This window comes from Mustela erminea, chromosome 6 (genome assembly GCF_009829155.1).
Source record: "Mustela erminea isolate mMusErm1 chromosome 6, mMusErm1.Pri, whole genome shotgun sequence".
Taxonomy (NCBI): Eukaryota; Metazoa; Chordata; class Mammalia; order Carnivora; family Mustelidae; genus Mustela; species Mustela erminea.
The window spans coordinates 111,288,209-111,313,062 of NC_045619.1; the positions used below are offsets into that span (position 1 = coordinate 111,288,209).

General features: G+C 40.5%; 1 protein-coding gene across 3 annotated transcripts in view; it reads right to left on the reverse strand.

The window, feature by feature from the left end:
- CCNY (cyclin Y) overlaps positions 1-24,854 on the reverse strand; it is a 320,551-nt gene that overhangs the window by 42,540 nt on the left and 253,157 nt on the right. For all 3 annotated transcript variants that reach the window (XM_032349316.1, XM_032349318.1, XM_032349317.1), the window contains 2 exons: positions 17,055-17,089; positions 1,173-1,273 (listed from right to left, as the gene is read on the reverse strand). In XM_032349316.1, the coding sequence (XP_032205207.1) occupies positions 1,173-1,273; positions 17,055-17,089 (136 nt within the window). The remainder of the gene's footprint in view (positions 1-1,172; positions 1,274-17,054; positions 17,090-24,854) is intronic.

Genomic DNA, 24,854 nt, shown 5'->3' on the forward strand with positions numbered 1-24,854 from the left:
CCAAGAAGTGCTGCACTTCTTATTTCCTGGCAGTAAACCGTGCCCCAAAGGCTATGACCTGCAAACCACTTCCCAGCCACAAACATGGACTGTTTGGGTTTATGTCCACTCACCATTTATCATGCCCTAAAATGCCAAGGTAATAAGGGAAGAAGCTGCATTTCTATTTAGATCTTAGAAAACATGCAACCCTTGAGGACAGAAGGCAGCCTCCCTCCAAGGGGCCCCATTTTCCAGCACCTGGAGTGGCTACTGTCCGCAGAAGACTGACACAGTCCCTGCTGCCTGACTGAGGTTGTGATTTATTATTACATATGGCCACACTCAGAATAGGGCTTCTAAGCCTGAAAACATGGCCCACTGAAATGAAAGAATACCTCTTATTTAGAAATTTAAACACTTACATCATACACTAACTTGGCCTGTTGTTAAATGTGTAATTTCTTAAACACATATAGAATAAAATACCCCAGGTTTTCTGCAGTTGAAATGATGACCACAGACCCCCAGCACATCAGGTTTTCTGCGATCTCTATCAAAGGCCATTATTATCACAATGCTAATGGGGGAACATTACAAGAAAAAAGTGTTCCGTCCCTCTTACCTTCCATTTTAAAATAAGGAAACGGAAGCCCGAAAGGGAAAGGATTTTATCCAAAGACTCCCCTTTCCCCTTAAACCCCTCTTTAAAACAAGGTTTCAAAGAGAAGTGTCTTACCCAAACCCTCCCTGTTGCTAAAGAGCCAAGATCAGGACTCAGATTTCTCAACTCTGGGCAAATACACTTTCACTGTCAGGCCTGCTTTCTACTGTAGCCCTGAGTCTTAAATGGGACCGCAAAAGCCCCTCTTTATTTCAAAGGTAAAATGTTAGTAGAGTTATTCCAGGATGGCTTTAATAAAAAGTGGGGAGGCAGAAATCAAATACATGTTCTCATCTACATTTAAAATAATTTTTAAATCTGGTCTTTTATGTAAATGGTAATGTACACAAATATTTTGGACACCTCACATTTTAACTACCAAAATCACTTTTTAAACAGATATCCTCAATAGTCAAAGGCCTGTCCTCCAGCCCAGTCTTACCACTTCCAGACCCCACAACCAACCAGTTAGCTGTCAGGTTAAGGAACAGAAAAAAGCATTCAGTCAAGCAAAAATGTGTATACCCACCATTTAATTGTATACTTGAGGTTTGGTTGACTGACTGTGCTATCATCTAGGAAAATAGTGGAGCAGGAGCTGTATTTCCTCGCTATTTGTCCTGGAGGATGCTAGAAAACAATGGCAACAAGACAGGACAATTAAATGGGACTCACAATTCTTCCAAGAAACATCATTCCCTTAAACTTGATATCAGACCACAGAAGGAAAATGTTTTAGCAAGAAATATCAATACCACCATGAGGAACAGTACAAAAACACTTTCTTTGTACAGTGAAATCCCTTGTTCTTCTACATGTAAAAGTCACCACCACCATTGCTAGTCCCAAACCTCCTTCAATAGGAGAACAGTACTCTCTTACAAGCAAGCGCCGATGAGTGTGTTGCAAAATCCACAAAAATCACCTAACCCTAAGGCCCGTGTGAAACAATCAGTACACTGCTCATTACATCAGTGAAAGCGCCTAATCAAGGCAGCATCCTGGTTTTATGCATCGAGATCAAGGCAAAGACCCACTGATACCCATTTTCTTTATTCCTGGGTGCGGCTGATTTGGAGGTCATGGAAAATGCAACCAATGTAAATTTAGATCTTCTGGTTTATCAGCTTGACTTCAGGAGGTGAAGTTATAAAGGAAAAAGTATTTCTTGTTAGGGGTGAAACATATTTTAAAGAAGAAGATTATTGGACACTTTTGAAAATACAACCAATGGATGGCCTTCAGGTAGTGTCTGTTCCAACTTATGACTGGTTCTTTTACAAATGTATAAACTTTGAGCTCTTTGAAGCACCTCAGCACTGAAAACTACTTCTGAAACATACTGGTAAAGAAAAGAGAATTTAAATTATACACTGATGATATTCTAATTGAATACTAAGTAGATTTTTGCCAATAAGTGGGCGATGTGATTAGTAGACATTACTCCAGATAGTTCTTATTCAAAAGCAAGTTAGGGGGGAAAAAAATCGAATCACGCAAACAAGTTTCCATTTGCCTGGTGCTATGTTGACAGCGTAAGAGGCATTTTCAGCAACTGATGCAAATAATCCCTTTAGTGCTAATAAAACTGCCTGCCTCGAGTGCCCACCCGCAACAAATTCCCGTGTCCACACTTTACAAATGTAAAGGAAGCCTCAAAGCTAATCACAGACCAAATGAAAATTTACTTCATTTTTAATAAAGTTTCCTCTGTAATAAAATTATGAAAATATGCAATAGCCTGAGAAATGTAAAACCAATGTATAAACAGAATCTCCCCTCAAAACTAAATAAATGGCAGGCAAGTCGCTATTTCAAGTATCCAGTTCATCAGATCACAGCTAGAGGGCACTGCACTACTGAAACATTATAGCCTTCCCTAGCACTGGTTTATAAATAGCATGTGGGTCAGAAGGAAATAACCAAAGTCAGGAAGGAAATTCAGTTCTCAGGCTTTCCTTCTTAAGCTTACACCCTTTTGTGCCTGGGTAAGAAAAGGGCACAAAGAAAACTCGCAAAGTTGAAGTTACAGTTTGAATGTCAATTTTATGATGGCATTTTCACATCTATCAAATTACAACATTCTCATTACAGTAATCCAAAGGCACTAAAAATAATTTTTTCTCTTCTTAACCTCTTATAGCAATCATATTTAAGTCACATAAAACACATCAAAAACTCAGAACATAAGACAGCTATTAATACAGGCAGCAAGCTTTTAAAGGTCTTAGGAAATTTTTCCTCACCGGTTTAAAATCTACTACAAAACAAAATCTCAACAGGTATTCCATTTAACACAAAAATTCTGTAATCAACTGGTATGTTAATGAATTTTTAGAGACACAGGATAACTTTAGATACAACCCCAACAATGAAGCAAAAGTACAATGAGAATTCACTTCTGTTTCGTGTGGTTTCAACTATTCCTTCTGACACATATTTCTCAGGATTAAAACGTGATGGGAACTGCAAAGAGTAAGTAGTTACTCTAAGAAAACTTGAGCACGGGTGTCAAGGAGAGGAGAGGAGAGATGCACGCAGGTGAACATAATCTACCCCCCTTCAATCTAGAAACTCCTGTGAGCCTGTGGGCAGGCACACCCCTGGCACACACAGTCCCTAAGGGTCAGAGGGTTCATTGGACAGGAGTCCCACAGAGCGCAGCAGCCTCCTGGCACTCAGGGCTGGTGTGAAGAACCCTACAGTTTGCCAGGGGAACACCAACTAAGCTTTCAAACTCTGTAACAATGTCTAACTTGAAGACAAAGCCTCAGTATTGAGTTACAAAGAGATTTGTAGTTGCAGGATGCCTCATCACTCTGAAATACCATTTGGGTGTGAAGTCACTTGTTGAATGTCAGGACCACAAGATTCAGAGAACGTGTACTTCTCTGGATCCGAAACCCGTGTCACTAAAAAGCTCAAATTTAAAAAGCTCAAATAAATCTATGTCACTAAAAAAATCAAAGAATCCTGCAGCAGAAAAGCTCTGGACTCTGGGGTTGCTCTCCTGTTCTGGGTTCTGTTTTGAACTGTTCTGTGTAGCAGCAGGAAGGCTGAGCCAGCCCAGGCACCAGCACATGCCGATGCGCGGCACCAGTGTGTGTCCGGCAACACAGACAGCGGGAAACGTCGGCGATGCCTCTGAAGCAACAGACACATGTACTTCACCGAAACGTGTGTTCTCATGTGTTCAGTATTTTGAATGAGCGCATGGTGCACCAGATATATGGTTCTCGGTTTCAGTATTATCTAACATAATACCACATTAATTTAGTCATCCCATGATTCTGAAAAGTCCATATGCTTGGACATGTGTATGTTTGGATATATGAAATCTTCCAATTAGGCTCCAGTCTTTGCTCATAAATTACACAGCCATACGAAGCCCTGGGGAAGAGCTGTCAAGAAGACAGGTGAATCGGACTCAGCCAGAACTCACGCCATGAGCTGGCGCGTCACTTAGCCTCCTTCTCTGTCTGTGAGACAGAGATGAAGATGCAGACCCTACCTCCCAGGGGCATAATGAGGAGGAAATGAGGTCATATTTATAATGTGCTCAGAACACGGCCAGTGCGTGAGAAGCATTACATCAGTCCCTGTTAAATAAGAACATTAAATATGTCCAGAAAAGTGATGGGAATGTTTTTTTGTGCTAATGTCTGTAACATACTAGAAATACACAGAACAAAATACCTAAGACAATGTTTTACTGGAAATGGAAGGGCACAACAGTTTCGTTGGCTGGCTCAGACAGATGGTACCAAGAAGGCCAGTCTTATTACAGTGACATTACAGTAGATACTGTAATGTCAAGCATAAACTGTGTGGAGGGGGAGCAGAGAACAATCCAATTAGTGAAAAGCCCAATTACGGACTGCAAGGAAATAAATGCTCTAAACTATTATTCAAAATATTTTAAGAAAATAAAAATTTTTATCTTTGTAATGTGTATATTTTACAAATTACAAATAGTGTATCTTTTACAAAGTAATAAATACGTGGCATAAAGCCTTAGAACTGGAGTGAAGATCATCTAGTCCACCTATTAATATAACGTCCACAGTATAAAATAACCTATTATTTACAGCCAGACCCACTAACACACAATTGTTGGACCGTGTATTTAAGAAGATTTTATTGAAGAGTTATCATGTGTCCCAAATAATGAGATCATTCCTTTCTGTGATTCCAATTAGATGTCTGTCAGATACAAAAATATGTAATTATACACTCACATATGCACACAGGCACACAAAATCCAAGTGCAGGACAAAGAAAAATGGGGTACAGGGATAAGACCACCACTGGACCCCAACTATCCCAACCCCCACCTTCCCAGGTCCTCTGTCAGCGCCTCACTCTGAGCTCCCGCAGGCAGCATACACTGCAAAGAACTGAGAGGCCATGAGGCAGTATCCGCTCACTTTACTCCTTCTTCCTCCCTGCCAAACACCTACACGCACTGCCCTCCTCACCCCCAGTGGAAGACCTACCATTCTCCAGGCCAGGGCTAGTAAATGACTCCACCTCTTCAAATTTTCTAGAAGTTGGCTCACACTCCACATGCAACACCCATTCACAAAGACCCCCCAGCTGCTATTGCAATGAGGGCTTTCCAGCCTGAGCGCTCTCCTAGTGTCCTTCTATCTTTCTGGCTACCTAGTCCCTTTTTGTGGACTCCAATTCTCTCAACTCCCTGGAAGGTGATAGTCTTTTCTTCCCCCTGTACACTCTCTCCCCAGGGGGTCCTCCTGTAGCCCCATTAGTTCAACTTCCTTCTGCTCTCCTTTGAGTCCCAAATCTCTCTTCTTTGGCCCAACCCCTCTTCTGAGTTCTCCACCTAAATGTTCCTCATAGACACCTCAAATGACAAACGAATCTCTTTTTCCATTCAATTATAATGACTTAAAACCAGAAATCCACAAATATTCTTAAATATTTTATCTTTCCTTTGGTCTCCTTGCATGGATTCCACCTCCTAAATACATTTCAAAAGCATTTGCCTCTACATCCCTCCAGCCACTAACTGGTATATATGAATGGCCTCCATCACTTCTCACCCACATTACCACTGAAGCCATCCTGTCTCTAGGCTCATTCCTCTCCAAACAGTCTTCCTCTGACGTTGTGATCTTTCTACAAAGCAAATCAGATCATGTCCCCTCCCTGCTTAAATGATTCGGAGATTCTCCATTGCAGGGAGGGGACATTTGTTGTCTCTTCATGTCCCCAGGTCACCACTCACTTCTTCCTTCCACATACACTACACTTAGATATAATTAAATGGTGACATGATGACAATAACAACAACAACTTTTATTTAATAGCCATTAAATAAAAGCCAGTAGTATTCTGGATACTTTACATGTGTCCATTTACAGCTCACAAACACCTAGCAAGGCAGGCAGGATTCTCATTTTATAGGTAAGTCAAAGGAGGTCAGAGAAATTAAGTAATGTTTCCAAGGTCAAATGTAAGACACCAGAATTCACATTTGTGAACAAATCTGCCTGACTCCAAAGTCCATGCTTTCCTACCAACACCAGAAAGGAGAGTGCCATGTATTAAGAAGCTGGCAAACAGGCAAACAAGCTTGGCGAACAGCCAAGGGCTCTTGCCATTGGACAGAGAAATAATAATGACACACTCAGGACAAACTGCTGTGAGACAGTGACTGGCAAAACAAAAGGGCCAAAGTCCTAGCTCTCTTGTGGTCCTGCTGGGAACTAATGTGTACGAGATACTCCAGTACAGGTGAAGCGAGAGTATGGCTGGAGTCTGAAAGCCTTGAGTTCAGGATGTAGCTCTGTCACTGATTAGTTATGTAAACTTGGGCAAGGTAGTTAAGTAGGATGATGACACGTCCCGGCTTCCTGGGAACAGTCCGAGTTTGCCCCTGTTGTCTTGAGTAACCAATAACCGCGTCCCTTTTCACATTTAAGAGTCCTAGTTTGGGCAATAAATTTTAAGGTCACCATATGCTTTACTTCCCCTATCTTCAATGCCTTCATCTGTAAAATAAGCAGAGCTGACCCACCCCTCATCGTGGTGCTGTGAGGGCTATCCCAGGGTAACACGTGGGTGCTGACCACATGGACATGCTCAATGAGTATTATTAAGTCACTTAATAACACTTGGTCTCTGTGTTTTAACTTCCCATTTTCAATGGTTGGACAAAATTGACCTACTATTTCTTAGGGTTTGTTAGGATCTAATAAAAATAAAGCATTAGAAAATATGAGGTAATATCATTAGAGGAAAAAAGTTGTAAAAGTTTGGAAACCAAATCAAATCTCCAAAAATGAACATTCCCTTGTTTTTTTAAAACCATGACCTTCATTGAGAAGGCTAGTTTCCCAGAGCACAGAGAAATGAAATTTGCTCTAGTATTCCTTTATTACAATTAACTAAAGGTCTGATGGGTGCAAAATACATGTGGGAAGAACACAGAACAGATGGGAAAAGGGCACTACCACCACCTGAACACTCATGATGTGTAGACAGTCCCAAGACCATGAAGGCAGGGTGTGGTAGTTCCCTCATTAAATTAAGAAAGTATTTTTGTCCAAGTCACACAGCCAATATGGAGTGGACACAAGGACATTCTTGCAACACCTAAGTCCATACAAACCCACTTATCCAAGTGGGCAGAAGCACTTACAGCTGAGAGGAGGGCCACGAGAAAGGAGAACTCTACTAGCATCCTTCCAATACCACGAGAGGCCTCAGAAACACAATGACAAAAGAACAGAACAAACAAAAGGAAGACCCCTCATCTTTGATCTCAAGGTATTGACAAACTAATATTCATGGAAAGAAAAAGGGAGACTGAACAGCTTTTAGCAGGATCAATTTTTTAGAGCAGGGAAAGACTACAAGTTCTCAAAGACTAAAAGGAAAAGCAAACATCCAAGGAATTAAGAACAGAAGCAGACAAAATCATTAATTTATGAAGGCAGAAAATAAACCAACATTGGATTTCAAGAATAAAAACTGGGCAAATGCCAGCACTGAGGTCAAATCTTGCTCTACTGTGGGTCATGCATGCTGTCGCTACAAAATAATTACATTCACATTGTACTTCAATCCCAGGTCAAAGCTTGGTTTTATTATGGCTCAGTGTACCAACTCTACAATGAGAAGTACCTTTTGTCATTAAATTTCTGCCTGCGAGCAAAATCCAGAAATATAATCTTTTAGGCCCGACACCACCTGAGGTGGAGAGATTTCCCTGATAGCACTGAAGGCATGTGGTTCTGCCCCGGGCCTCGCAGTCCCTCAGGAGGCTTTTGCACAGCAACTGGCATAGGGTGTATTTTTTGCCGCCTGAGTTCCTTCTGCAGCTACAAACGAAACAAGGGGTTCATTTCTGAAATAACATTTTTCTATTACTTCATTTCTTAAATGCAATGGTGTATACAGTCCACACTACATTTTCTGGGGTAGGGTGGGGGTGGGAAATAAGCATATCCCAAAATGCTAGGCGTAAAGTAGGGTGGATGTTTATCCAATGTAGGTCTTAACATTTTTTATTTACAGAAAGACTCAAAAATGGGTTAGACTTGGGGAACCCGAGTGGCTCAGTTGTTAAGTGTCTGCCTTCGGCACAGATCATGATTCCAGGGTCCTGGGATCTAGCCCCGTGTTGGGCTCCCTGCTCAGGGGGAAGCCTGCTTCTCCCTCTCCTGCTTGCCCTGCTGTGTTCCTTTTCTCACTTGCTCTCTATGTCAAATAAATACAAATCTTTAAAAAAGGTTAGACTTGTCTGAGTATATAAGAAATTCAAGCTTCCTTCCCACTTCATTTGAGTTCACTCTTCTACACAATTAGGAAACTTGCAGAAGCTCCAATATGCACAATGCAAATGTTTAAGGGCCCACACATATCCTATTTCCACTGCCATTCATAACTATCCTGCGAGACAATTCTGGGAGGTAAGCAATAGCACTCCTTTTTTTGGGTGACAGAATCAAAGCACTGTACCAAGTCATACAGGAACCAGGCATCACGAAGTGGCACTGTGTCAGAACAATTAGACTTCAGGCCACCTAACTCCTAATGAAGTGTTCCTGCTACACCAACCTGTTCTGAAGCATCGTCTGTTCAAAATTCCTAATGAATGCAGTTATAGTCATATTGGTAAAAATGTTTCTGGTTCCAGAAGGTGATTTCTTCTCTTGGGAAAAGTTTAAAAAATAAAAGAAGGAAGTAAAGAAAAAAAGAGTTGCGATTTGAAGAAAAAAGTAAGAGTTGCAATATATTTTTCATAAAAGGAGAAAACAGTTAAAAACCAAAAGCAAGAAAATTGTTGATCAGAGTTTAAAACTGAAGTCATAGGACCGCAGCCACAATATGAAAAGCCAAAGACCAACTACTCTGAAAAACAGTTCGGCAATTCCTCAAAATGTTAAATATAGAATGGTCATATATCCCAGCAATTCTACTCCAAGGTATATGCCCAAGAGAAATAAAAATACATGTCCACACAAAAACCTGTACAAGAATGTCCATAGCAGCATTATTCCTAATAGCAAAAAGGTGGAAACCACTCAAATGTCCATCAACGGATGAACAGACAGATAAAATATGGCCCAGCCACATGATGGAACAGTATTTGCCATAAAAAGGAACAGATTTCTAACATAAACTAAGTCAATATGGATGCTCCCTGAAAACATGCTAAAGAAAGAAGTCTGTCACAAAAGGCTACATAATGTAGGATGAGATTTATATGAAATTTCCAGAAGAGACAAATCTGTAGAGGCAGGAAGCAGAGTAGTGGTTGCCAGGAGCTGAGGGGAGATGAACAGAGAATGACTGCTAATGAATACAAGGTTTCTTTTTGGGGTAATGAGTACATTCTAAAAACTGACTGTGGTAATGGTTGTACAACTTTATGAATATACTAAAAACCATTAAATTGTATACTTTAACAGGGTGAATTTTGTGATATGTAAATTATATCTCAATAAAGGTTTTTTTAATATATTTTTCATAGAAGGAAAAAATAGTTAAAAACCAAAAGCAAGAAAACACCTGGTGGAATGGACCAGAACTGGAAATTAAAATATCAGCAGAAATGATTTCTTTTTTTTTTTTTTTTTTAAAGATTTTATTTATTTATTTGACAGAGAGAGATCACAAGTAGGCAGAGAGGCAGGCAGAGAGAGAGAGAGAGGAGGAAGCAGGCTCCCTGCTGAACAGAAAGCCCGACGCGGGACTCGATCCCAAGACCCTGAGATCATGACCTGAGCCGAGGGCAGCGGCTTAACCCACTGAGCCACCCAGGCGCCCAGCAGAAATGATTTCTAAACGTCTCTTTGCTATTTGCTGAATGGGCCAGTGAGAAGCACTGATGTCCAACAGCAAGAAGTACATATGACGTCTAGATCTGGTTTTCTAATGGTCTTGTCACCACAGTGGGGAAAAAAAAAAAAAAAAATCAGGGCTCCCTGGAGAAATGGCTGATTTCAGGGCTGACCCAAGGAGGTACAAGGTGAGCCTGAAATATCTTAGTGTGCCAAAAAGTAAGAGTGCTTTAAAAAAAAAAAAAAAAAAAAAAAAAAGCTGGAGCATGCCACAAGAACACAGAGCCAGTTTGAAAAGACTGCCACTAGACAAATCAAGGGAAATGTGAGCATCAAAATAATTAAGGACAGGAATGGCTATAAATCACTGAAAAACCAGAAATCCAGAACTCTACACTAAAGATGGATGGATGGTAGAATGGGTGGATGGGAAGAAAGGGTTCCCCTGAGAGCAAAATGATGACTGCCACATGGGAAGGAAGCAATGGAGCTGGAAAATCAGCATTCTGCAACCAAAATATAAAGACTGGTTCAAGCAAGAATGATCAACAGATGCTAAATCTGGGGTTGGAGATAGGCAACAGGATATCTGTACGGCCCAAAGACTGCTTATTGGTTGGCAGGGGGAAGGCATTAAGTACTGGGTAGAGAATCTGGACAGCACCTGGCAGGGTGATCAAAATCAACATCACCACTGAAGCCAGAAGGATATCGTGTCTCCAGATTTGAAACACTAAGAAGCGCAAGGGAGCATTCCATGAAGAATTCTGGCTGCAAATGCTTTCCTAAATCCTTCACTCAAATCCAAAATGAGAAGCATTTTGTTTAAAAAACAAAAACAAAAACTGGGGCACCTAGGTGGCCTAATCAGTTAAGCATCTGACTCCTGGTTTCAGCTCAGGTCATGAACTCACGGGTCAGGTCATGAGACTGAGCCCTGTGTTGGGCTCTAGGATGAGTGGAGAGTCTGCTGGAAGCTTCCCTCCCTCTAGCCCCTCCTGAAATAAATAAATAAATAAACCTTAAAAAAACAAACAAACAAACAAAAAACACCAGGCCCTGTATTCTTCAACAATGTCAGTGTTATGGAAGACAAAGAAAGGCTGAGGATCTCTCCAGATTAAAGGACACTGAGAGGGCATACCCACTAAATGCCATGCGCGGATCCTGGATTGAAAGCAGTACCAGAGAAAAACATGCTACACAGGACATTATGAGGCCACTTAATACAACTTTATGAATATACTAAAAACCATTAAATTGTATACTTTAACAGGGTGAATTTTGTGATATGTAAATTATATCTCAATAAAGGTTTTTTTAATATATTTTTCATAGAAGGAAAAAATAGTTAAAAACCAAAAGCAAGAAAACACCTGGTGGAATGGACCAGAACTGGAAATTAAAATATCAGCAGAAATGATTTCTAAACGTCTCTTTGCTATTTGCTGAATGGGCCAGTGAGAAGCACTGATGTCCAACAGCAAGAAGTACATATGACATACTGTACATATGGACAGTAATAAGTATAATAACTAATAAAAAGAATTTTGCAAATGTTAAATTCTTGATTTTGATAACAATATTGTAGTTATACAGAGAATAGCCTTGTTCTTAGGAAATACACAGTAGAGTAGTAAGGATGTAAAGGGAATGATGTACTCCCTAACAATTCAGAAGAAAATACACAGGCTAATGATCAGAGGATGGGCAGAAAGTGAAAAAACACTGGCTTAAAAGTGGTAAATCTAGGTAAAGGGTATATAGGAATTTGTTGTACTATTATTATTACAACTTTTTTAAGTCTGAAATTTTTCTAGAAAAAGTTAAATATATACATGTGTAAAAAGTTCCATGTTTATATGACTATACATGTAACACATATAACTTTATGTGACATACATATATATAACAATGTTTATATAAAGTAGAAGAACACTGTAACGCAGAGATGCTGGGGTGGGAGCCTCTGCTTAAAGGGTAAGGGGCAAGACAGTCTGCTTCTTAAAGGGCTTTTCTGGCCAACTCCATACTCTTTCTCAGCCTTCTGTTTTTTCTTTGCTTTCTCTACTCTAGAAACTCCTAAGTGAGGTGATGAAATTAAAACTGAGGTTAAGAGCAAAATGTGAAAAATAAAATGGCAGTAGTAAAGTGGGTGCCTGTCCAGCTTACGTAAGGAACAGCTATGTCCCATCTACCCTTAGTAAATGACAACAAAGGAGCTGGGAAGTCACAGACTGAAATCATGTAAGAACAGCTCCTCCCACCCCTACAGGAGTGTCTAAACAATGTGAAAAACAGGCAGCCATGGTCAAGAATTTGTGCTGGCTTCTTCACAGATGAGATCTTAACAGCATATACAAAAGACCAGGGTTTCAAACAGGGCAACCCCCCGACATTATTGCCCTGAATTTTCTAGGACAAATCCTAACACTGGTTCAGTGACTCCTTCACTTGCGTGTCTTAACAAGGACAATATAGTTCTCAAAATGACCTGTGAAGGCACGAGAGAAGCAGTTTCACCTGTTGGTTATCCTGTATTTGCAGACCCCATCACATTTTACCAGCCACCCTTTATTTGTGCACGTAATGAGTGGCCGAATGAAGAAAGGGAAGGGTGGGTGAGGAGGAAATAGGAAAGAAACAAGTGTTTCATAGACATAACCAAGACACTCGAGGACCTGACACCTTGTACCGACTTCTCATCTGTATCAACATTATCAGTGTGCACACCATTATCATTTCTTGATACTCTTAAAAAAAAAAAACAGATAAAATAACAAAGTGTGCCCCCTCTTTCAATATCCTGTGTCAAGCAGAGTGAGTGTGTGAGAACCAGAGTTAAATAATGTTCCCTTAGTGAACTGTGAAAATCCTATATGCTTGTATTACTACAACTTTCCTATAAATTTGAAATTATTTCAAAATATAGGTTGGATCTTTTGATCTTCCTGAACTTTTAAAATCTTACTGAGATTAAAATCTTAGTGAAGCTTTCTTCACACTGTCCAAGCATATTGTATTGATGCTAACATAGCATTTACTCAATAAATTTGTGTCCTATTACGAGCAAATTTCCCAAAGACGCAAAGCAAGTTTTAGAATTTTTTAAATTTCAGTCCCTGGATCAAACTCATTTGTCATTCTTGGACTTTTATGGCTTAACAGATGGAGACTATAATGGAATAGACACTGTTAGAGAAGGTATCTATTCCTATCCCACTCAACGCTAGATGGCAGAAATCAATTCAGAATTTAACTATTTAAGAAGACCATCAACTCTCTACACAGCAGTATCCCCAAACAAAGCTGAAGAGAATGTATTCCACCCTGATCTTTACAATTATGAAAACACTGTATCCAAAATTAAAATACCAGAAAGACTTTCATCGGTTTTGGTACTGAACTTGGAAAATTAAACAGAATTTATCTATATTCCAAGAGGCAGTAATAGTAGTAACATTGACATATTTATATGGTGTTAACAGTTAGTTTGCAAATCACCTTCTTTTCCATTATAACATTTGAGTCAGGTAGGCCAGGAATTATGCCCTATATTCTATAAGACAGGAGAACTGTGACTTCCAGAGTTTTTCAAGGTCCCCAAATCATGAGGTGCTTGAGAAAATCCTTTTGGCTCTAAGTCCAGCTAACAGTGTGACTACTGCTCAACTGATATGTAATACCCTATAGTTACTTTATTCTTTCACAGTTTCTGGAACTATCACCTATCTCATTATTAAGAAAAATACTGTAATTGTTTTTCATGAGACTAAAATAGTCCAGCCATTCAACTTCTGATACATTCTTTTTAAATTTCTCTTTTTTTTAACTTCTTAGAATGATCAATTCACTTAAGGTATGCTGTCACCAAGTGGCAAGAGGATGTCACAGAAAAATTAGGCTGAAGTAAAAGGTGTAAGTTTTCCCTCAGTTTCAAGAGTGATTCTAGACTCTAGACACCTGCAAGGCCACTCACAATTATGAGAGAGATCTTAACATTTTAATTAAAAGAATCATTAAAAAAACTAACCTTAAAGAAAAAGCAAAGCCAAAACTTTAGCAAATGTTGAATAAAGAACACACTTTAAACAAAGCTCTTAACGCAACCCTCTTTTAAAAACCTAATACTAATTACATCTAAAACACAGACAGATGCTGAGTAGAATATTAATCTTTAAAATTCACCCTGACTTAATTATCAAAATACGTAGAGAGGTTTATATTCAAATGGTTTCAAGCTTTAAAGCCTATAATAATTCTTTCAGAAACAGCCTCCTTTTACTTAATCTTTTATGTCTGTCTTGGCTCTTCTGAGTCAGTTAAAGGCCCATCTCTTTTCCAGCCTGGGTGGCCTGGGTGGTGGTCCATTCTCAACTATCTCTTCCCTGCATGATATTCCCAAAGTCTACTCCTGTTACTTGCTAAGGTGTTGCTACCTGGAAGCCAGAAAAGTCTAATTTCCCTCCAACTAGTGGAAGCTATTTCCCCACAGTCATCATTGCCCGGAGTAGAGCTGACCACCCCTGCCGTTCTGAAAATGGCTTACCTACAGCCACTGCTTTCCTTGTTGTTCAGCAGTAGCCTCTTCGTAGATTATCCTAGCGACATGCACTAAGTAGGTTCTTCAGAAACGTGAAAGAGAAATTAAAGAAACAGCATCCCTCACAGTAAAACAAATAAAAAATAAAGAGGTTTTATAAGCAAGGGAAAAGAATAACCATCATTCCACAGTTTGACAACCTTTACTTAGGGCCCCTGAATAGGGCCCCTATTCAGAAATGAGTCCTACAAAAGAGCCTATAAAAATTTAATTATAAATGTCATCTCTAACTTTAGATAACTAAGCTTAACAACTTCCAGCTAAATGGCAACTGGCATCATCCTCTGAGAAACATACAGGATGAGAGCTAAGAGGGAGTTCTGGTGCCAGACCACCTGATTCCCAATCCTGGGTCCACTATTAATTTGGCTAACTTCTTTGTGCCTCACTTTCTTCAACCATAAAATGGAAATCATAAATTGTACCTGCCCAGAATGGTTACTAAGTAGGTTCAATCAATTAGAACAGACCCTGGCAGAAACATGGTAAAGTACTCAAGAGACATGGTAAAGTACTCAGTTGCTGCTCCTGATCTGTCTAGTGCTCTAACTTGTAACTCCCCAGAGCCTCAAAACCTGAAAAGCACAGTTGCTCTATTAGCCTAATTGAATCTGCAGTAATTTCGCTCAAATTATATTCCAGTTGGTTGGAATGGCACATTCCAATGGCTCTTCCCAGCACAGCCAGAACCAATATGCTATTTGGCAACGAGGTCTGTTCACGAACTGAAGGGTCATGCTGTTACACAGTCATCTGTTATGGAAGACAGCACGGAGATGTTCTCTATGTAGGAACAAGCACAAAGAGCAGATTTCAACAACTGTCTAATCCATATTCTCAGTCCAAGAGATATGTACTCAGTGTGTGCCAGGACTGTACACAACACAAAGTGCAAGGTTAGGTGGGAAAAATTATACAAGCACTTCTGCACGTTAGCACGAGTAGAGTACATCTCTATCTCATTAAGCACAATCACAACAGCTGGCATGGACGAACTCCTAACCTCCTCTTTCTTCAAAATGCCTTTACTAGAGCTGCAATGAGCAGGAAAGGTAAGCTGTCTGCAGTTTCAGCTCTTCTCTCTTCCTTGCAAGTTCCTCATCAGATGTGCTAATGGGTCAGAAAGTACGCGAGCGTATCCCGCAAAGAAATGAAAAGTAAGGATTTATAAAATTAGCTCAAATCACTCAAATTTTTATGTCTAGGTATATACTGCCTTTTAAAATAAGGTGTATGTTTTTCTTGCAACATAAACTTTAATTTCACAGATGCTGTATACAGTGATGCTTCAAAATTTGAGATGGCCAGGGAAGAGGTCACAAATGGTTCAAGAATACAATAAAAACTAAAGAACCCTCTCTCTGGCCCTTCACACACCGTACAGGCATGTATATACTGACTCTGCCTAAGAAGATACTACCTATCTCCTAAGGGCCAAGCATGGAGCCCCTTTGAGAGTGTGGGTCCAGCTTCTGACTTTCTTTTCAGTTGCATTTTGTCCAGATTTCTAAAGGGCAGGAAAGGCAATATTATAGCTTTAGGTCTCTTCAACACAGCTTCAGTGCCAAATATTTCAAAATCCACAAATACTTAAAGGCAGACAGTCTAGAAATTCTCAGAAAAACCCCTGTAAGGTCAAATACATCATTCTTCTTTTCAATATGAGAATTTATAGCATACTTATTTTGGCAATTCACCTACTTCATCCTTCCATACCTCATGGAGACAGTTTTCTTTCCTAAATGAAGAGGCATATATTGAGAGGGAGAGCAAAGTGGCAGGTCTCCACACTCCTGAGGCATGCCAGCTGGGGTGCCACGGGGTGGGGAGGTGTTGGTGGGAGGGCGGACAGAGCAGAGATGGAGCCAGCCAGCTGTCCCCGTTGCTCAAGGAAGAACAGCAAAGTATCTCCAAGAGACACTTTATGCCCAGCCAGCAGGGAATACAGACACTGCTTAGAACAGGCCAAATCCTAGAACTGAATTTTTCAAATTCTTTTAAAACTAAAGTGTTATCAAGTTTATTCTTTTCATGAGCACCCAAAGAACAAAGAGACTCTACTGGACCTATAAATACCAATTAAAGAGAAACAAGAGTGGGTGGAGGCAGATAGCCTCACAGAAACAAGTATGGGTTTATTCAAATAGAAGTGAACTACAAGGAGAAAAATAGTAATTTGGGGGTGGGGAAGGAGAAGGAAAGAATGAGAATTTAAAAGTGGCTTTCATTTGGACCTGTAGTGTGTGCTGTGGGACTGTTCACACACACCTTCCCAAGAACAGGAGCAGTGTGGGTTTTCTGGGAAAAACACTTCGGACAGTGGAAATACCAAGCCACGCTTGTCCAATTACAAACCAAACTGAGCATAAGGACATCACAGCATTCTTCACGTCCTTCCATGTCTTGACAAAATAAGTGAACCAACTGTACCTACTCCAGACATGGTGATTACATAGTATCATCATTATGGAGAACACAAGGAGACAGCTTCACTTACATGGTTAATGAAGAGACTCTTGCGTTTTTCTCTCACTGTGAAAACAAAAGATGCAACAGAAGTGTTACACACCTGCATGCCAACCCCCTGCAGGTTGCTGAGGACGGGGCCTCTGGCGTCACGGCCCCATCCTTTCACCAACCAATGCCCCCAGATGCTCCATTACCATATTTAAGACTACAGGAGCTGCACAAGTGAGGATATAAACTTGGCAAACAGAGCAAAATACTCACCCACTTAAGTACGGCACCCTAACAAAACAACTGCCCCCGCGATTAACGGAGCGTTAACAGCTTTCCAATAACTAAAAAGTACATTACATAGTGATTTCATAGAACTTGTATGCATCCATTAATTTAGAATGATTAACCAATAATAAGACTATTTATTTCTTACCCCACCTGCCCCACAAAGGGATGGGTGAAATATAAAAATATAATAATATATTAATTTATTGACATTGAAATATAAAAAAATAACAATAACATCTGCAACCACATGAAGACATAAGACAGGTAATGTACATCAGAAGTGTTATTCACTGCAGAAACTGATTATGCTCCAGGCTGGGTGCTAATGAATAAAACCAGGCTTCTGCTGTCCAGGAGCCCTTCCAGGGGGGCATCTGCTGTACCTTCTCCCGCTCATGAAGGCTGGTAGGACTCACAATAAAAAAATACTGCCCTGTCAACGATTTCTCCTACTACTGTCTGCATCACGGCTCAGCCTCTCCCACACCAGACGTTCGTGTTTCCCAAAACAGGTGTCCTTAGCCCCAAAGACGTAGGAGAGTGACAGGGAACCCAGAGCATTATTGAAATACCCTAATATCATTGAGTTTTGCCTCTTTTTTCCTGAACACTCATTTATGAGGGTACATAAGAGTCAGCTGACACGTTTATCGAGTAGGTCACTGTAGAAGATATGAAGAATAAGTTTCCTTCAAGGAGATGACATCCTCGGTCCCGGGAATCACTAATGCTACCTCAGGGTATCCTAAACATACAAACGCATAAAAATCGAGCTCATCTGAGGAGGACTTCTTTTCTCCGCAGTCCATGACCCAAGGCAGATTCAATAGTTTTCAAACGCCCTCCAGCTGATCTGACTGAGGGGCTAGGGAAACTGTTTTCCTAAGTTTATGTTCTGTTCTTCAATTCACAAGGAAACATTTTGCTTTTCCTTAGAAGTTGTATCATCTCTGGAATGAAAGCTGCCCCTCTTGCTATCTCAGAGATGGTTGAGGTACAAAGCAAAAACCAGCCTGAGGATACTGCTGAGAGACGGTGCCTCGACCTGGTCATCAGATGGATTCAGCTGCAAGTCACATGCACTGCACACAGACTGGGGGGCTGCTTAGCCACACTGGAGGCCAGACCAGCACCCAGCACCCAGACCAAGGCACATAAAACAGCAGCAGACTGTGTCTGCTGTTCACACTGTGGAGGCTGCAAGATTTCTTTTGACCTAATTCCAAATAAGCATCATCTACATGTGAACCACAACAAAGAAAAATGAGGGTCTGGCAGAAGCACTGGGTTTGAACTTCCTGGCATACGTAGTTTGTGTGCACTTATTCTGTGCATGTGTGTGTGCACATGTGCATCTTTTCCTTAAATTAATTCAATACTGAATTATCATGCATCTATTCAAGGTTGCTCGACCACATGGGGATACGATGACATTTCCATGCTGGTTTCCCATTGCCTGAAGGGATCTGGAAACACTTTCTACACAGGCAGCAGAACTCACAGGATTTCTAGCAAATTCTAGAACATCCCAGAAATAGGTTTGTGCAGAGGCTTTGTGTCTCCCAATTATGGGAACTGCCTCTAAGGTCACCTTAATGCCCCATATCACCCAACCTCCAACAGATAAAATATATCCATGCCTCAAAGAATATTAAAAGTTCTTATATATGGGTACTACCAAAAAATTAAACATTATTCAAAAATAGAAGGAGAGGATTGAAAATCAGAGTCTTCAATAGTATGGACTGAAAGTTTTCATAAGAAAGTTTATAACAAAAAAATAAAAACAAACCACCCTAAACAAGTATACTATGCTTGTACCTCTCCTACAAAACTAAGTCTCAGGGAAAAATCAGGCCATTTCCATGAAGCCCACTGGTTCAAATTAAAGAGTAAAAAACAAAATTCCCTAAGACATTATAAAATACCTAAGGATAAGGTATCCAAATCTATTTCAGAATATCTTGGGCACTCACTGTTTTTATACAGTGAGTACCTCTACCTTATCCTATTTCACTTAGATCAACTGAGTCTGCTGATTCTAATCTGAAATCTGGGTTCATGGGATTATTTTGTATTCTTTATTATTGTGTAATGACACTCCTAAGCAGGCCTTTGTCTACATAGTATCTGAAAGGCCTTTCCACACACACATCCCTATGACTGACTTCCTTGTGGAGTGTCTCCTGAATCCCCAAACCAACTGCCAGTCCTGACACAAACAAAAACAATTCCCAACATCCATGCTTATACAGGTGACCCTGACCGTGACTGCCTGGATCCAAGTAGATACCCATTCCTAACCAGGTGAATTCTCTCTCTTAGGAATCTGGAGATGCTAGTTCCTCATTGCTAGCACCTCATCTGAAGATACGGGGTGGGTGGGATGAAGTGCATCTCCTTCTCTGCAGAAATCAGTTAACACAGGTCTGACTGCCATCCCTGAAATGGCCTGTTTGCAAGGGAGGCCCTAAGCTGATGTCTGGGAATATGGATTTGGGGAGGGTTCCTACCATTCCCTAACCAATAAAAGTGGTTCACTGTACTTACATTGTGCAAACAATACAAGTTTATGCTAAACACCTGCTTCCCTCCTGGGAATCTAATTTTGGCACACATTGGCAGAGGCTGCCTACTTAACCAATCCTCAGTGAAAATCCTGGGCTCTGGGTCTCTAAGGAGCTTCCCTGGCTGGCGCATATCACGGACTGTTGCTGGGGAAACTTAGTGCATCCTGCATGATTCTAACTGGAGAAGACTCTTGGAAGCCTGTGCCTGGTTTCCTCTGGACTTCACCCATGCACCTTTTCATCGTACTGATTTTGCTTTGTATGTATTCTTTGTAATAAGCCACAGCCATCAATACGACTATATTTTGAGGGCTATCGCTCCTCCTGCTTAGTCATCACCCCCGGGCAGGGGAGGGAGGCTATCTTGAGGATCTCCAACGAAGCTGCCATGCAGAGAAGAATGGAGGGCAGGAGGGTGAGGAGGAGAAGGCAGGTGCTTCCTTATTCCTAATGGCTTTTAGTCCTTACTTCCAATAACTTAATAAGGTTTCTCAGATACCCTGGTGTCCTTACAACTAATTATTCCTTTTCCCCTAAGCTAGTAGGAACCAAGACTAAGACAGTTCCAGAGGAGAAAAAAAGTAGGTGGAATCTCTTACACTAATACCAAAAAAGATGAATTACATTGCTTAAATCTAAATCTGTCTTTAAAATAAATATGAAACTACTGAGGCCATTAGTCAGCTCTGAAATTCAAATGGCTTTTAACCGTTTTGTTATATGTAATAGAATAAGCAATATACCAATTCATTTCTGATATTAGTTTAATCATTTTTAAACCTGGATATTTTGCATTCTAATAACATATCAATCAAATTTCTCTGGAGTTTTCAGAGCTTCTATATTAATTGAGTGACTAATAGGTTTTGCTTTGTTGGGAAAACAGACAATAAGCTGATGTGGATCATACATCTCACTCTCCTGGAAAAGGAATAAGAGCTCTCTCTCCCATTCATGATGGTTTGGTAAAAGAATTTTTAATTAGCTATTGAAATAACTCCATAATGACTGAAACAAAGAATGTATTTAAGGCTTTAAAAATAAGCCATCTAAAATGAACAAAAAAACACTACTGTTAATATTAAGTCTTCTCCAGATAAAATGAGAAAATGGTAGTGTCCGCCATCTGAGGAAACCAAAATTTCACTTAGGTTGCCACATGACATCCCCTTATCACAATGTCATAGAAGCAAAATTTCTTTACTTTTTAAAAATACAACTATCTAAAAAAACAACAACAAAATCAAGCAACCTGCCTAATTACTGAGGATTTGTTAACAATCTAAATGCAATTACAGCTAACCTCTTTTACAGACAGGCATTTAAAAAATTATCTTGGTTTCCCCTGTTCCATCTCTAAAATAGACCTTCCAATGACTGGCATCAGCCACTATCTGACACAAAATGAGAGGACTAAATAAGTCCTAGAACAGGCAATGCAACATCCTTCCTTTGAAAATGAGGAAGCAGGGGTGCCTGGGTGGTTCAGTAGGTTAAAGCCTCTGCCTTCAGCTCAGGTCATGATGCCAGGGTCCTGGGATCCAGCCCTGCATCAGCAGGGAGCCTGCTTCCTCCTCTCTCTGCCTGCCTCTCTGCATACTTGTGATCTCTGTCTGTCAAATAAATAAATAAAATCTTTTTTTAAAAAAATGTTAAAATGAGTCTTCTCCTTTTGGAAGGGGAGGTGAACCATGAGAGACTATGGACTCTGAAAAACAATCTGAGGGTTTTGAAGGGACGGGGGGTGGGAGGTTGGGGTACCAGGTGGTGGGTATTATAGAGGGCACGGATTGCATGGAGCACGGGGTGTGGTGCAAAAATAATGAATACTGTTATGCTGGAAATTAAAAAAAAGTAAAAAATAAAAAAAAATAAATAAATAAATAAAAAAAAAAAGAAAAAAAAAGAAAAAAAAAACTGCCATATGATCCAACAAAAAAAAAAAATGTTAAAATGAGGAAGTAGCCCATGTAGTCCCAGGCAAGGAGTGACCAGAATGGGGAAGACTGGGGATGGCTTGCCAGGTTTCCCAGACTCCATCCTCTGCTCTAGCCTCCCTCCAAGGGCAGTGTGGCCGCTGCCTGGAACCTGCATGAGAAGAATTCCATCTGACAACAGATCATTAGGATCCAGTATGAACAGAGCTAAGCTGCTCCACAAAGAAAACCTACTTAGCTTATTAATTACTCTGGATATGAAGGACTGGCAGGCCATTCAAGTGGGAGGCCTTGACAACAACATAAAGAATTCTAGACTTGGTTTTGAGGTGTAAAGGTGATTGTTGGGATAGCAGAGTCAACCGGGACCACTGAAGTCTGGTTCAAAAGAAGACGTGTTCTTTCCCTTTCTTTTTTCTGGTGTGTGAACACCATACAGCTTTAGACAATCAAAGGATTATATTAATTTTTCTTATGTTTGAGATTACCACACAATTTCCACAGTTTTCAATAATTCAGTGAATTCAATTATTCAGTGAATTCAAAACACAACCATTGAGTCCCATTAGGGAACACAGCTCGGAGGCAAATGCAAAAATATTCTAAGGTCCCAGCCTGTCTAAGCTCACAGCTTCACAGTGACGGGGACACAGGTTTGTAGAGTGTAGGAACACATTCACCCCACACCTAAGGGGCCCCGTACGAGGTATCCTGATGAGGTCACTACCCCATGAGGCACCTCTCCTGCACTGTAAGAGGGCAGCTTCTCCCAAGAACTCCGGCCCACACTGAATTATCCTGGACCTGCATTTATTTCTAAATCTGGGCACAGAGGAAGGGGATATTCTGAACATTCAAAGTGAAATCTAACTAAGCAAAGCAGATGAAACAAAAATGAAAAGATAAGAAAAGTTGCAAAGACGTCTAGGGGAGATCAGTCGTGGAGAGCAGCAGATTCCAGAGAACAGAACAGGTGGCAGAAGTAGGTACAGGCATATGGAGAAAACCATTCAAAGATCAAGTGTCCATCTACTAAACTGCCAACTAACTTTAGATGTTTTCTGTTCACCTTGGAGAACACCAAGAGTCAAAGTATTTATGCAGAAGCACAGAAACCTCAATAAGGTGGATTCTTTGAGAACTTCGCTGATTGTAAGAGAAATGCATGCTTACTATAAAAAACACTGGAAAATACTGAGCAGTATAAGGAAAAAGACACAAATAAAATTTACATTAGGAAAATACAGAGAAACATAAAGAAAAATGATATAATTCAACAACCCAGAGATAACTATTTTAGTGTATATCCTTTCAAAGGGAGTCTTTCCCTACACGTATGTACACAGATGTGTTATATGCCCTTTTGCATTTTAATATATTAAGATATAAACATGCAAATATACATGTGCACATATACAAGCATAAAGAGAAATGCTACCCACTCTTCTGTTGTTATGTTAGCAGTGTCATTGGTTGTACAACGATTCTTTAACACAAAGGGTATTAATCCTTTGTCATATGTACTACAGTATTATTCCCACTTGATAGATTAATTTTTAGGATGCATTTTGACATAAGTTTTCATTTTTGGGCAATTTTTCCTATTGGTCCTATAAGCATACATGCCCCCTTCCCCATTCTGAGATTAATATTCACTCATATTGTTTCTAGATATTTATAATTATATTCACCACAGTTAACCTACGACTAGCCAACCCATCAGAAATCCATTTTGGCACATGGTGGCAAAGTTATCATTTGATTCTTTTTAAGGTGACATTCAAAATGTTCTCTATACTTTTATAAAGGACTGCTATCAAATGTTGGTTGCTACCATTTCAGATCTGACCTATTTCTGGTTTGCTTCCAAGATGTGTGGAAGCAACTCTTAAATGAGAGGGTTTCTCTCTCAAGAAACATGGACAGAAGACAATGGGTCTTGGGCACAGCAGAGCCCAGAGACTATCCTTTCCTCTTCCACTGGTATTCGTCATATCTCCCCCCGTCAGACCCAGGGTTCAGTGTGAAGTGCTGCAGTCGGCATGAAGAAGGACCCATACCTAAGAGACCGAGGTCAGGGAAGAGCCTCAATCCAAGAAAGCAAATGAGTACTTCCACCCCAGAATAAGGACTGCACTTACTGAGAGCCTCTGTTGTCTTAGATTCTGCACCCAGAGCTCTGACAGATTACAGAGCAGGTCTTCCTGACAACGTCATGAGGAGGCACTAACTCTAGTCTACTGTGGTTCAGGAACACCATGCAAATCAGGTGGAATCATATAGACTGTGAGGAATGCAGGCTCAAAGCTCCATCAGGTTGATTCCGGAAGGGTGTGCTTTAAAGCCTCTGCCTTCGGCAGGGTCCTGGGATCAAGCCCTGAATCGGGCTCTCTGGTCAGCGGGGAGCCTGCTTCCCCTTCTCTCTCTGCCTGCCTCTCTGCCTGCTTGTGATCTCTCTGTCAAATAAATAAGTAAGATAAAAAAATATATATATATGACTATCTTCAGGAAATCTTTCCAAGGCATTAGTTGTTCTTACATGGTGACTGACTCAGACTTCTCAATGAAATTCAGTTGCCTCCCTGATGTCGCAGAGGAGCTGACCACAGACATCAACCGTGTAAGGTAGGCTATAGACATGAGACACTATGAAAAGTAGAAGGGAGACTGAAAGTCCTCACAGTTTAAAAAGGGGACTTGAAAGAAGCTGTAGAAAAGTAAGAGTTTATCATTCCAACTACCAAACCCGAGGGTGCTAGTGAACAGCAGAACACAGCTGTGGAGGAGAGGACAGAAAGCCCTGCCCTCACCCGTCCCCCAACTCCCAGCGGGGGGTGGGGGGGTAGGGGGTGAATGACTACCCCAAGCCTTGCCTCTGGGTTTCTGCTCACTGAGCAGTTTTCTGACAACTGAAACTGGGAAAGCATAGGTCAAGAGAGACAACAGAATGCAAGACACATTGAGGAAAAACGGATATCCTGGGTCTCAATTGATTTCAGTAGAGTCTATACTGTGCAAGCAGCTTCATCCAGACTAGAAGGC